This window comes from Pituophis catenifer, unplaced genomic scaffold (genome assembly GCF_029215685.1).
Source record: "Pituophis catenifer annectens isolate HBS135680 unplaced genomic scaffold, rPitCat1.0.hap2 SCAF_3, whole genome shotgun sequence".
Classification (NCBI taxonomy): Eukaryota; Metazoa; Chordata; class Lepidosauria; order Squamata; family Colubridae; genus Pituophis; species Pituophis catenifer.
The window spans coordinates 42,590,948-42,605,655 of record NW_027256883.1 but is presented as its reverse complement, the minus strand read 5'-3'; the positions used below and the strand labels follow the sequence as shown (position 1 = coordinate 42,605,655).

The 14,708-nt window shown below is 34.5% G+C and overlaps 1 protein-coding gene across 1 annotated transcript in view; it reads right to left on the bottom strand.

Moving 5' to 3' along the window:
• The window catches only part of RB1CC1 (RB1 inducible coiled-coil 1), a 51,056-nt gene that overhangs the window by 35,813 nt on the left and 535 nt on the right, over positions 1-14,708 (bottom strand). Inside the window, exons 2-8 of the mRNA XM_070940543.1 lie at positions 14,583-14,698; positions 11,576-11,705; positions 10,958-11,084; positions 10,702-10,872; positions 7,135-7,337; positions 5,321-5,753; positions 400-570 (exon numbers count right to left, since the gene is read on the bottom strand). Of these exons, the coding sequence (XP_070796644.1) occupies positions 400-570; positions 5,321-5,753; positions 7,135-7,337; positions 10,702-10,872; positions 10,958-11,084; positions 11,576-11,646 (1,176 nt within the window). The 5' untranslated portion in view covers positions 11,647-11,705; positions 14,583-14,698. The remainder of the gene's footprint in view (positions 1-399; positions 571-5,320; positions 5,754-7,134; positions 7,338-10,701; positions 10,873-10,957; positions 11,085-11,575; positions 11,706-14,582; positions 14,699-14,708) is intronic.

Here is a 14,708-nt window from a genome sequence, read left to right as displayed (position 1 = left end):
AAGTGGACATTGATTTCAATCATGAGAGCAGTGCTAAATAACAGAAAAAAAGTGGGATTGCATCAGAGGTACAGAACTTAAATCTCCTGATTTGAAAACTTCTGGTGATGCCTTCAAAGACACCCAAAATCATTGGGAGTTGGGTAGCAAATATATGTATACTAAAACATCCACACCAAAATCAGTGCCTGAACTAAAGAATGAGGTAGTGAGTTTCATACCGTTGTAGGAAAATATCTGTATCTGTGATTTTAAAAAAAGTTTAATTTCAAATTTATGTTCTGTTAAGATAAAGGAAGCAGCTTAATCTAAACAAATCCAATTTATTGAACAATTTTCAGAACACACTATTATTATAAAAAAGGCTATCTTGCCTTATTCAAAACAACTACCACTTACCTGAGCAAGTTCTTTTTGTTCATTAACGAGCCTGCTGCAGCTAGCTATCATCTGGTCCAGCGCATAAAGCCTATCCTCCAGTCCCTTAATAGCCTTCATGTTCTGATTATCTAATTTGGCAATCGTCTGTCTACAGTCGGCCAAAAAAGGTTGAATAATTCTTGGATCAAGCTGAAAAAAAAAAGACAAATTTAATGACTAATCACTTCTTACGGAAAGGAAATTATGGGGAAATTATCATGTGTCTACAATTAGATTCACAGTCTAAGACCGGTGGAAACTAAGTAATTCAAGTCCTGACCAAGGATCCAAGAATTTTTAAGGTAATGTTTAAGAATGTAGGCAGTTCCAAGCAGGGTGGTCTTTTATAAAATTAGGGTATTCAGGTCCAAAAAAGTCAATATTTCCTGATATTGTCAAAGTCCTTTAGATAGTACTCTGAGGATTCTAAGTAAGATTGGTACAACAACAGATTTCTTTTTCCATAAGCATTCAACTTTGATCCGCAAGTCCCACTATTTCATAATTTTCCAATTGTTTTTACTCAATCCTAGCTTCATCCAGAATAGCAATGTCAATGAACCAGACTTTCTTCTTTTCAATAACTATTATATCAGGCATGTTAGGTACAAGGTGCCTGTCTGAAAGTTCAATTTCCCTTAAGATCTCAACCTGCTCATTTTCCAAAATCTTCTCAATTTGATGTTCCAGTAGTTTTAACTACACTCAAATCCAAGCTTCTGGAAAAGTTTCCAATGAATTCTGACAACTTGGTCATGATGCTGGCTGTAGTCAGTTTGTGAAATTTTGCGGTAGCCATTGATCAAAATGGTAAATTGTTTCATCCTTTTTACTACAAAGGTGACATGGGCTGTTGTAACATTTGAATTTTTGCCTTCATGAAATTAGTTAGCAAAGTTTGTTGTGAGTCAGAAGAGTTTTTGAACACTCCTGATCTTCACTAATTGTATGTGAGTTTTTATTAGCTTTTACTTTTATATTCCTTCAAATATTAATCATGTATTGGCTTTTTCTTCCAATTAACAAATTGGTTTTCAATTGTTTCTTTTCTATAGCCAATCTTCACCTTTATTATTTTCAAGAGTTTTTCCTGATCGACTGCCTTCATCAAAGGTTCTTGGCTTTTCTTAATGTAGTCATTTAGGCCATGTTTTCTTCCTCCAGTTTGTTTAATCTGTACAAATCCTCTATCCGTTTTAGCTCTTCGCATACAGCCAATCAGTACTACTTTTTGGTTTTCTTGTTTTCCAATTCAAATTATCAAATTCTATCTGGGACCAGTCAACTATTCCTGCTGCATATCAAATAGTCGAGACTGCTCAGGTATTAATTGCTTTAATGATATGTACATGATTTAGCTTTGTTTTCAAAATTTTCAGAACTAGCACCTGAGTTCATTACAGGGAGATCAAACTTGAAAATATGGAGGAATTTCCTGACAGTGAGAATGATTGATCAATCGAACAGCTTGCCTCCTGGAATTGTGGGTGCTCCATCATTGGGAATTTACAAGACAACCATTTGTTCAGGATGGTATAAGCCCTTGGCAGAGGGCCGGACTAGAAGACCTCCAAGATCCCTTCCAGCCTTATGATTCTACAATATATTTAATAGAAGTATTTTGACTTGAATTTGTAATAAATTGGAAGCTTCCAAATCCCCAAAATATTAGTAGCCTTCTTCGGGTACCACTGCTGTTATCATTGTTAAGCTGTATTCCATCATCTTCAACTATTTTCCTGCCATTATGGCTATAATTGCACACTTGCTGATGCCAAATTGCTTTCCAATATCTTTATTACAGTCCCCAACATTTTTAACACCGTCAAGAAACATCGGCTTATACTTGGGAAGGACTTGATAGGTAAATAAAAATGCCAAATCCAGGCTAAACATCTGGCTGATTGTGGGACCAACCATAATAGAAATCTGTATCCAAACACATGCACTGTAAGTAATGTGATGTAATCTGACACTTGCACATTTTAAACTAGATTTTCTTAATAAGAAACATATAACGGGTAAAATTGACCTTCATTTCTTAAACAGAAGATATTTTCTTTCTGTCCTCTTCTACTGGAGCATCATAAAACATTGAAAAATGGCTTCTACAAGGTAGCCCAAAGGGGGTGCCATATAGAGAAACCTATTATAAAAGTTGCAGGAGGGTAGAACTGGATTTAATGAGATTTATATTATGAAATTGTCTTAAAAGCGCAACTTTAGTAAACTATTTAAATCTTGCTGTATTCACAGAGATTAGTTCTTTTAAACCATATAATCCTCGTTTCTTTCAAAACAAACCTCTAACGGTGTCTTATTCTGAATTTTTCTTCAAAGCAAATGTCTACGTCAAGCCTATATATTAACATGTTAATATTTAATATTATTAACCTACCTCATCTAATGAAACAAGACTAAAATTTGAAGTTACCACTTATAGTACTATCCCTTAATCCATAAATTAATTCAGTCCAGTAGCTGTTTAAAATATTTAAAGGACAACACAGATCAACTCAAAATCATTTGTATTTTTATAGTAGTCCTGGATATCTTTATGCAATTCAATTTACTACATTCTGCTTTCTGTCGAAACACTTATTTTTTAATAAAAATTTTGCATGTTGTATTCATCTATCAAGAGATATTCTTGGGGCATTTACAGAGCAAAACATGTCTTAAGTATTCTATAGAATTTACAATAACTTATGGTAGTCGGGTATTCCTTCCAATGACTGGATAAACGGTATTCCCTGAAAACCATGTGCATTTGAAGGACAGAATGCACATAAAAAAAAAAAACCATGAATGCATCTTTAAAAAATAAAGGGCAACTTCCTCAATAGTGAGAGCTATAAGCCAACTGGATGACTTTGGGCCAGTCACACTCTAAGGATGTTCACCATCTTGCCCCTCTATATACATATACGTATACGTATACGTATACGTATACATATACATATACTTTATTAATTTTTAGTGCCCTTTATTTAAAAGATAGTTTGAGAGGGGAGAGGGGATCTTCAGAACATCCATAAATGCTGGTTGCGCTAAAGACGGTAATTGATAAAAATTAGGAATTGTTTTGATCAGTTTCAACCAAGTTTAATTTCATACTGCCATACAGTTAGGAAAAACGTCTCAATGTTTTATCTCCCTACACCCTGGAGAGAAGAGAAGGGAAAATTAAATTTTGCTTAACATTAATTTATATCCTATCATATTACAAGTTAAGCAAACAACTGGACATTCAGATAAATTTTATATAAATTGCTAGAATCAATACTAGAACAATAATTCATCAAATCAATAAAAATTAACAAAAATCACATTTGGGAAAATATGATTTTTTTAAGGTTCTGGAGAACTTATAGTCATGGAATCTAAAAAAATAGTTACTACTACTAGATATAAAATTAATTACAATTATATACTAGTTAGCATTCCTATATGACATACAAAGGGGTTTAGGGCAAAATCTGGAATAAATATTTGAAACAGAAGTACATGGGAAGACATAATTGTCAAATAATGAACCAGATTACCAATATACCTGTAGACATCAATGTCAGATGCCACACAATTGTAGAACATATATTACTAAGATCAACTTGCGTCTATGTGATAGAATATAAATTTTCAGAAACAGATTAAATGCAGCTGTCTGTCACAAATTTGTTAACTGTACCAATTATTATGCTGAATAGAGCTATGAGTTTTAAAACTAATATGTTCGAATTTCACCAGTCTGAGAAAGATATATCCACTGCTGTTTCCCAAGGATTCAAAGATTAAACCTACAAATTTTGCATTTTCTTTGCTTGGAAGCCCATATTTTTGGTGCTGTGTACTTATTATATCAATTGATAGTGGATTGAAGCTTGAATGGGAAATGAGATTAAGTCAATTGCTACATGAATAATCTAAATCTAGGGAAGTCAGCTTCATTTTTCATATTATTGATAAGAAATTATAGACTAATATGCAATTAATCAGAGAGCCAGGCCGTTTTCTAGTTCATAGAAGTTATTCACTTGAAATTTTTTTGTCAATCATCTTTTTTAACCAGCATGGAAATTCAAAATATCAGCCTTTTAGCAGGCTACTAAGAAAAAAAATCTTTTATTATCAACTTTGGAAATGAAGGAACTCAACTAAAAGGCAAACAAAATAAAATAACCTGGTGGAAGAGTGGAGAGTCTGACAGCACCATTGATAAGCCTTCAGAAAACTTTTTTTCATCTATGGCTATAAAGTGAGCAATATAATACAGATAATCTTCGACTTATTATCACAATTGAGTCTAAAATTTTCATTGCTAGCAAGTTTTTTTTTTTTTAGTTTTGCCCCATTTTACCTTTCTTGCCAGAGTTAAGTGAATCATAAATACATGCCATTTGCCAAGCATCTGAATTTTGATGATGTGACCACAGAGATGCTGCAATGGTCCCAAGTGTGAAAAAGAGTCATAAGTTACTTTTTTCAGTGCCGTTGTAACTTGGAACTGTCACTAAATGAATGGTCGTAACTTGAGGACTACCCATATAAAGACACTCTCATCCTTACTGTGAACGTTTGACACTGCTTTAGTTGTTAAGGTAATGGTATGAATTAAATTTTTCTGGAAAAATATGCAAAGCAGCATATCATATAAATATGAAAAAACCTTCAAAATAATTCTATTGGGAGAAAAAGAGATCATGGACAAAAAACATCTTCCTCTTCCACCAGTAAGAATCTATGCTGAATTGCAATTACCCTCTTCAAACCAACATCAAAAGGCCACTTTACATCTAACATTCTGTAAGTTACTTACAAGAACAGTTATACAAGACAGAAAATAATAATTCAAAGGGTTATAAAACAGAACACAATGACATTTTAAAAAACATTAACTTACTCTGCTCATGGAATCAAAACATTTCCTGACCAAGGACTCAACATCATTAGGTCTATCTTGAACATTTATCCAGTCTAAAAGTGAAACATTAAAAGAAGGCAGATCATTCTCGTTAAGCTCCATTGAAACATCTCTGTCTTGAACTGCATATTGACTAGCTTCCCTATTTTCATTCACTTTTTCAAAATCTGGATCATCTGAGGTTGGATGTTCCACCGACTTGCAAAATGATGCTATCAATAATTGTTTGTTCATTTTAAGTGTATCAGGAGAAAGCATAACTTCAGCCGACTTCTCATTTTCAGTGTCTTCGCTTTCTGTTCCTCCATGATCAGTGGAAGAATCCATTCGTTCCAAACACTCCCTGTAACTATGTCTAGTTAGGCACTCCAGCAATGGGATCTTGGCCATAATCGAAACAGCAGCCCCTAAGCTTGGGAAAATAAATAAACAAATAATGTTAAGTATAAATAAACAAAGATGAGCTTTTCAGTGATTTCACTACGTTACCTTAATTCTTCTAATTTTATCTAAATGCTTTATCAGACAATGAAATATTAAATGTGTTTTGATTTAATAATCTCTTCACTACAACTAAAAAATTTAATGTACCAGTGTACTTTAAAAGAGTTTATCAAATAATCTGATATTTTTATCCAAATTTAAAGTAGGAAATCACATAGGTAAAAATTAATATTTTGCACTATTTTATCAATGTTATGTATTTTATCTGAATCTGCCATTAAGTCAGTGTTGACTTCTGACTGGACAAGTCCCCACAATTTTGTTGGCAAGATTTTGGAAAATGTTTGTTGCTGCCTAAGAGAAAATAACTGAGAGAAAATGACTGACTCAAAATCATCCAGCTGGATTTGTGTCTAAAGCCAGACTAGAACTCATACAGGTAGTCCATTTGAAATTACAATGGCACTGAAAAAGTGACTCATGACAGTTTTTCAACTTATGACTTCAGCATCCCCATGGTCATGTGATCAAAATTCTGATGCTTAGCAATTGGTTCATATTTATGACAGTTGCAATCTCCCAGGGTCATGTAATCCCCTTCTGTCAAACAAATCAATGGGGAAGCCAGATTCACTTAACAACTGTGCTACTAATTTAACAACTGCAGTGTTTCACTTAACAACTGTGGCAAGAAAAGTCATAAAATAGGGCAAAACTGATGCTGCAATCACTGCACCAAAATGGCTTTCAATGTTACATATATAGCAACATTAATTATACAGTAATAGTTTTCTTCCAAATTTTGAATGGAAAGTCTGAATATAAATTGTGTCTGAAGATTAGCTTTCAAAACATTCAATCATGTAGTCTGCAATTATCCATCATCAACATCATCATATTAAATAATGAAGCCTTAAAACCTATTCAACTTTATGGAACCTTTCCTTATTAAAAAAGGCTATCATAATTTGTATTATGCTTTAATGCTATGCAACTGATCACATAAATGCTTTCTAAGTTAAGTATTAGTACTCAAATAGTAAGCCAGCAAATGAAATCCACTGCGAACATATTTGCAGTCATCTATTTTTTGGGTAATACACCAATGACTACGTTCCATTGAATTCAGAGGAATCTGGTCTTTTACGATGCAAACGAATATATAATCACATTTTCAGAATTCCTAAGTAACAGAACTACAATCACTCACTGCTTTCCTCTCAATTGGTATTAAATCCCAAGCACAAGAATTAATCTACTGAATAAAGTCAAAACAAATGTACAAACCCATAAAAACTTAGTTTTCAATAGCAATAGCTTCTTACTGAAGAGTCTAAATGCAAACTTACTGTGTAAGTTTCAGTTTAATATCATCTATGGATTGCAGGTAACTTGAATATGCATTTTCAAATTTGAAAAGCAATTTTTGATAAGAATATGTGCAATCTTCCAAATTTGCCATTATAGCAGCCCAGCCTTGGTGCTGAAGATGTTCATCATGAACGAGGCCTTCACAGAAGGAGCAAAGCTTTTTGGCTATTTCATACATTTCCTGTATAAAAAATATGTTAAATATCAATAGTCTATATTTTCTAGTTAAAACATGTAAACATAACGTATTTTTTTCAAGGAAAGAAATATGGAACATAAAAAGAATGTAACTCAAGAAAAAACTCAAGACTTGTATGACAAGAAATGCCCTTGAAAGCATTTGTGAATAATAGTTTTAAACCTTCAGGATAGATAAACCACCTAATATTTTTCAGTAAACCTTCTCAGAAGAAATGTCTATTTCTTCTAGCAATACACTAGCAATACAGTTTTCATTTTTCTGCAGTATCCTTTGTCTTTTTTGTAGTTAAAAAGAAAAGCAATGTTGATATGCTGATGTCTTTCCATTACAGGTAATCCTAAAGTTACAATCATTCTTTCAGCAACTATTCAAAGATACAAGGGCACTGAATGCATCCTCGTTGCAGTGTCCCTGTGGCAACAGGATCACCAATTCTGATATTCCTTGCCAGCTTCCCTTAAGCAAAGTCACTCGGAAAGCTGGCAGGAAGTTAGAACTCACAGTCACATGAGGTCCACACTTAACAACCTGTGTGGTCCTTGCTTAGCAATGGCAACCAGGATTGCCAAAATTGTAATTGTTGAGCAGCACAGAGCCATAACATTGTTCTTTATAACCCCATTGCTTAGTGATAGCAATTCCGATCCCAATTGCCATCATTAGCTGAAAACTACTCATACCTACCCTTTAGCCCGGGTTTGTTTAGGGGTATTTCTGATGTTGAAGCGGATCAAATTAATTCAATAAATGTATTTATATTACATGCAATCCCTGATTTATAATGGCAATTTGAGTCAGAATTCCATCGCTAAGTGCTGTGGTTATAAAACACACCTGCATTGGTTAGAGATAGCAATCCTGGGAAATCCAATTGCCATAGTTAACTGAATCACAAGGTCAGTAGGCAAGCAACTTCCTGCAGCTTCCCATATCAAAGTCAGTGGGGAAGCCAGCAGGAAATTGCAGGTCCTAGGCCAGCAGCTGTAAGTGGCTGCTGCTGGCTGGGAGAGAGCACAAGGAGGTGCACAAGAGTGAATAAGAATATGTTTGGGGGGAGGTAAGTGGCTGACACAGTGCAAATACAGAGAGGCTGGGGTACGGTGTTTGGGTGGGAGAAACTTATTCCAGCCACTTGCAATCTTCCCTGTCAATATCAGCCTTACCAGTGGGAAAACACAATCAGATAAGTTCATTCTGTTTTATTGTAAATCTACAATAACAGAAGCTTGCAAATCTGAAAGCACATACCTCCCATTGTCTTCTTTACAGTCTGAGAAGCTAGAGAAGGCCCCTTCTGAGTCTGTATGCATTCTCTTAGCTGACAGTTCCCTAAGCAGCATTTCTTTGCCTCATCTCTCAAAGTCTTTCTCACATACCATTACAATTGGTTTCTCCACTGATTTCCTTGGGAAACCAGCAGGGATCATAGGATTGTGGAGCACTGCAACCAGTCATAGGTGTGAAGTAGAAGCCAAGGGCCCATGTCGCGATCATGTGATCATGGGGGTATTGGGACAGCTGGAACTCCTAGGACTGATTGCAACCACCATTTGTTCAGCATATCAAAATTTTGAAAAATCACTGAACGAATGCTTGTAGATCAAGAACTACCTGTAATAGAACACAGGTAAGTATAAGGAAAAATAGCCTGTTCCTAATATATAATTTGGGAAAAGGGATGATTTAACAGCATTCCCAAGTGTCTTTCACAGCTTTAGTTCCAAAGAGAAATATTCAAGAATATTGTTAAAATCACCTCCTTTCCCAAATTATATATTAGGAAAAGGCTGCTTTTCTTTATCACTGATTTGTGTTTCTATTAAAATTATCCCTGGAATAAACAGAAACATGCTGTTAAGAAGCAAATAAACAAAAGCCCTGTATCTTTAACGGGAATTTTATCCCTTAGCATAAATTTAGATTTCTGGTAAATCCTACTTGTCCTTTCATAAGCACCAGCGCTATAATAATTTATATATGTGAAACAAACATTGTTTCAAAATAATAATGTGACTATCCATGTTTATTTTGCTGCTACCCCCGACAATTTTTTTCTACTAAATATGAAAATTCATTACATAATTTCAGTTATTCATAGGAGAAATAATGAATCTGTAAGGTCAGCAAAAAAATAAAACCCATATAGAAAACTGTCTCAGCAGCTTTCTTTCTTTCACTAACATTGAATATTATGACAACAAGGATAACAAGTTCATTTTTGAATTATTGCCATGTTCTTATCCTAGATTATTAAAAGGGAGAAACAAAATAAAGTGGATATTTAGGAAACCGTATTGAATCACTGCTTTACTGGTTATTGTTTCCCAGTTATCACAGGCAAGGTACTCCTATTATCTACTATTTGACATGTCTCACTTGAAATGCCAAAAATTGAAAAATACTTACTCTATCATTTCCATTATCAGCTGATACTTAAATTTCTATTTTTAGGTATTGTGCTGGGGAGCTCTTCCTGAAAGAATTGAATTCCTTAGTGCCAAAAGTTTCTTTATCTACTTGATGAAGAGAAGATGTATGGAATCTAGGTATCTTAATGCACAGCCAAGTTTCTTTATTCTGCAAACACAATTAAGGTGTTCACACAACTGAAGAACCTGCCTCTCCCATAGCAAAGAGTACATTTGCTTCTATGCTGCTCTTTACCCTAATCTCCCTCTTTAAAATGAGTAATCTGTGCAAATTTACGAGTGGGTTTCCATTCAAAGAAAAGAAGAACATTTTTTAAAAACCTTAAGAAAAAAATGGATTTAGTAAGGGCCTTAAGAAATAGATATTACAGTAGCTATACTTAAATATTCCAAATATATTCACTGGGCTTGTGCACTTCTGAACCATCAATGTCTTTTCTACATCAAACCAAGCATGCTTCATGTGTGGACTTCAACTCCTAGAATACTGAACAATGTCCATGCTTGCTCTAGAATTCTGATAGATGAATTTCAACATATTTGGAAGATATCCAATTATCATAGCCTTTGCCTTTTCCCACAAAGTTCATTCTAATCTTTAATACTTTCGTCTGTAATTATTTCTGAAACAAAATTAATCTGAAAATTATTAACACAGGGGATTCAAAATTTATAATCCAGATGTTTTTGTTCTTTCATCTTTATGTTAATATGTTTTGTATATTGATGTATACTTTAATTCAATTAAAGTATATATAAAGATACAAAACATATTAACATAAAGATGAAAGAATAAAAATATCTGAATTTACAAATGATTTTACAATATTTTAGATTAGCTTTGTTTTATTGAATATTTCTATCACAAAATTGCATAAAAGTAGTTAAAGATTTTAAGATTTTAAGTTGCTTACCACAGCAAGCTGTGTTCGTGAAGCTACTGTGTGAAAAACTGCAGGCATCATAAGGGATTCTTCAACTTTTATTTCCATCTCATTTTCTGCTAAAAATGTTGTTTTAGGTATAGCTGGAGGACGTTCACACAAGATCATTTCTTTATTGAAGAGGAAAATTGGGTTTGTATCCTGTATTAAAATAAAATCAGTTATTTCAACTTTCTTTTCATTATTGAATAATTTAAATATTTTTTAAAATTATCTGAATATTTACCGTTCCAGCACTGTAACTACAGACTTTTCTGTCAGCTGCCATACATTCACCTCCATTGACAACCAGTACCTGATATTGAATGGCTATTCTGTATTTGTTTTGGATTGCTTGTTTAAGATCAGCCACACTAATAAAACAATAGAAAAGACAGTGTGTGCATCAAATGGTTTTGTAAAACTCAAGGATTTTTAGCCCTTATTTAAAGTTTGAAGAAAAATGTCAATTTTAACTTTGCCAACCTTTATTTTGTTAGCAACAATAATTACACTTTTGGGATCATGCAAGAGTTTATCCAAAATCTATAACAATAGACATATTATATTCTATATTACCACTATTATAATAAAAATACAGTTCATTTTTTTTTACAAAAAAAATTAACCAAAGAGGAAGATATTTTCAAGGAAAATCAAGAGAAATTTTCTAGCAAAAATTCAAATATGTCTCCATGTAACTACATTAGTGAAAGGCTTATTCCAAACACCACAGAGAAGTTACAGATGTATTTTGATAATGGTTCTGCTTCAATTCTCGATTTCAAAGTTTGCCATACTTAAAGACAGAAGGTTAATCCAGGAGGTTACATTTAGAAGATTTTTTTTAAAAAAAATGCCTTACTTCTGTACTGCAAGTTCTGTATCAAAGGTAAGGGTAGTTCCTGTGTTGACCAGAAATACATATAACTTCATGGTGACTTCTTTAGGTTTCTGAAGCTTATACCTCTGACTTTGCTATTATTATTTTGAAACTGCAAAAAACAAAAACAAAAACCCAACTCCATAACAGTATTAGTCATAAATACTGAAATTATCTAAATCATTTAGCTCTGTTCAGATGTTATTCATGCAAAATTACCAGTACATGACAAATATAAAAGACACAGAACCAACACATATCAGTCTTGATATCCCTATATGGAGCAGGTAGTCTTCAGTTTCCATTCATGAAGTGTTTTATTTCTGTTCAAATAAATAAAAACAGAAACCTCCTGCAGGTGCTATAGACTGCATTCCCTTTTGCCTTTTCTCTTTCAACCCTCCAAGTGACAGGCTGCATAGAGCTGAGGGATAGTGCCTAGTCCGACGTCACCCAGTGTGTTTTTATACCTAAAAGTGGACTTGAAGTAGGGTCTTCCCAAATCTAATTCAACCACAATTCAGCCTGGAATTTAGGTTGTAAGTTATTTCAGTCATTAAGTGGGTTACCATGTAACCTGACTCAAGTTTACCACCGCATCCTAACTTTCTCATGTCTGGACATTAGTTTAGTTAGTTTATTTGATTTATATACCGCCCTACTCCCGAAGGACTCAGGGCGGTGAACAGCCATAAGATAAAAACACATAAATACAAAATTTAAAAACAGAATAAAACCTAATTAAACAATTTGGCCAAAGACAGATTTAAACACCCCAATAAATTAAAAACGAATTAAAATTTGCATTTTAAAAAGGGAAAAATTAGGCCAGGCCAGCCTGATGGAATAAAAAGGTCTTGAGAGCGCGGCGGAAGGTGCGTAGATCCGGGATCCTCTGTATCTCCGGGGGAAGCTCATTCCAGATAGTAGGTGCCCCCACAGAGAAGGGTCTCCCCTGGGGCCGCCAGTCGACATTGTTTGGCCGACGGCACCCAGAGGAGCCCGTCTCTATGAGAGTGTACCGGCCAGTGGGAGGCTACTGGTGGCAGCAGGCGGTCCCATAGATAACCATACAGGCAATTAAAAAAGATAGAAAGAACTGCCTACTGAAGCGGGAGGGGGGGGCAGGCATCTCCTTTCCATGCACAGAAGGGAACTGTAGCACTTGGCTGGAAAAAGGAAGCTTTAATCTTTGTGATCTAAGCCTTCTTTTCTCTGGTCCAATGCTGCAATTTTCCTCCTGCCTGCTGGAGATACTCTGTCCCAAGCAGGGGGAAATCAATGCATTAGGCAGTGCTTTTGCTCTCAAAGAGGCTGGGTGAAGAAATCTCTTTGTGAGGGACATTCTTCACCCAGCCTCTTTGAGAGCAAAAGCACTACCTACCAGAGAGACTCTGCTCCTGTGTGGGTAGAAATCAGTCCAACAAGCAGTGCTTTAGCTTTCAAGGCTGGCTTTAAAAAGTCCATCCCAAAATCCAAGTAGAAATCCAAGGTTGGATTTCAGGATGGATCTTTTTCAGCTAGCCCCCATGTGGCGGTGACTTGCGGCCTTCCCTGTTGACTTATTGGGGAAGCTGGCAGAAAGTATTGCAAATGGCAATCATATGATCACAGGGTGTTTGGCAACCTGTCTTTAGTACAGAGGAGTTGACAAGCACTCAAATTGCAATTACGTGACTAAAGGGATGCTGCAACAGCCATAAATTTGGCAACTGCTCGTACATCCCTTCGTTCAGCACCATTGTAATTTCAAATCTTAAATTAAGATAAAAAGAGAATTATACCTAATGCCATTTATTTCTCAGAATATAGAAAAAAATGGAACTACTACTGAATATAATGTTAGAATCTCATTATGTCCATTTGGAGATTTTTGTTGCCCATAGTTTACGCTCGGGTATAGGACATAAGAATGTTCTATATAGTTTTCTGCCTTGTAGTTTATTGTATAGTCAATAATAGTCTAAATGGGCTCACTGGCCAGAGGCTATGTAACTCAATGTAACTTCCGCCAGGCTGAGCTATCAATGTAAAGATTTTAATTGGTTTTAAATGGGATTTTCAATTTGGGGTTTTATAAATTGGGCCTATTATTTAATAATTTTAATTACTTTTAAATTTTGTCTGTCTTTGTGTTTTAATTAGGCTGTACACCGCCCTGAGTCCTTCGGGAGAAGGGCGGTATAGAAATAAAATTAATAAATAAATAAATAAATAATAAATTAATGGAAAGCAAACCTTTTATCCCAGAAACAAAAATAGGGCTTAGCCTAGAACTTTGTTATTCATGGTTTGATCACCCAAGTGCCCTAATTTAAATATACTTTATTAAAGAATGTGATTAAGGATCAATCAACAGTGCTGAGCAGGAATTTTAATTGCATTTAGATCATGGTAGTTTTCCCTACAATAATACTAGTAGTTTGCCATTCAAATGAATCACTGATAATTACATTTTTGCATTAAAGCTATACGGAAGTAACCCTTTCAGGGAGCAAACTGTTCACTTCACAGACTCGTTCTAAGTGGTCATATACAATACATCCTTCAAATCACATTGTAGCAGTTTAAGCACTTATTATCAATATTCACTATTTCGTCATCCTCCTCCATCAAAAGGGGTATTGTTATCTCTCACTGACTGAGCTTCCCTATAATTAGATCTTCATCTGATGCTATGCTAGTGTACCAAATAAAAGTTGCCTTTATTTCTAAACATTTTTGTCTGTGTGCATTCTTGTTCCCCAATAATCACTCCATCATTCAGGCAAAATGTAATGTTTTCTACTTACAGTAATTTGCAAATTGTAAGAGGATGCTGGTATAAGTTGACCAGAAACACTGCTAAAATTTAACTGCCAGGGTAAGTCATTATCATAAAATTATATTAAAAGGATAAAAAATTCCACAAAATTAAACCTTAACATAGTAGTGGGAGATATTATGAGACTTTATGAATCTTAGATTGAAAGCAAGACAGAATATTTACCTTCAGGAACTGCATGGAGGTATCCCTGCCTTTATAAATAGCTCGATTGCTAAACAAAGTATTTTCCTCATTAGACTTTGGCAAATGTTTCTTATCAAATATGGAGCATGAAATACCTAACAGTGA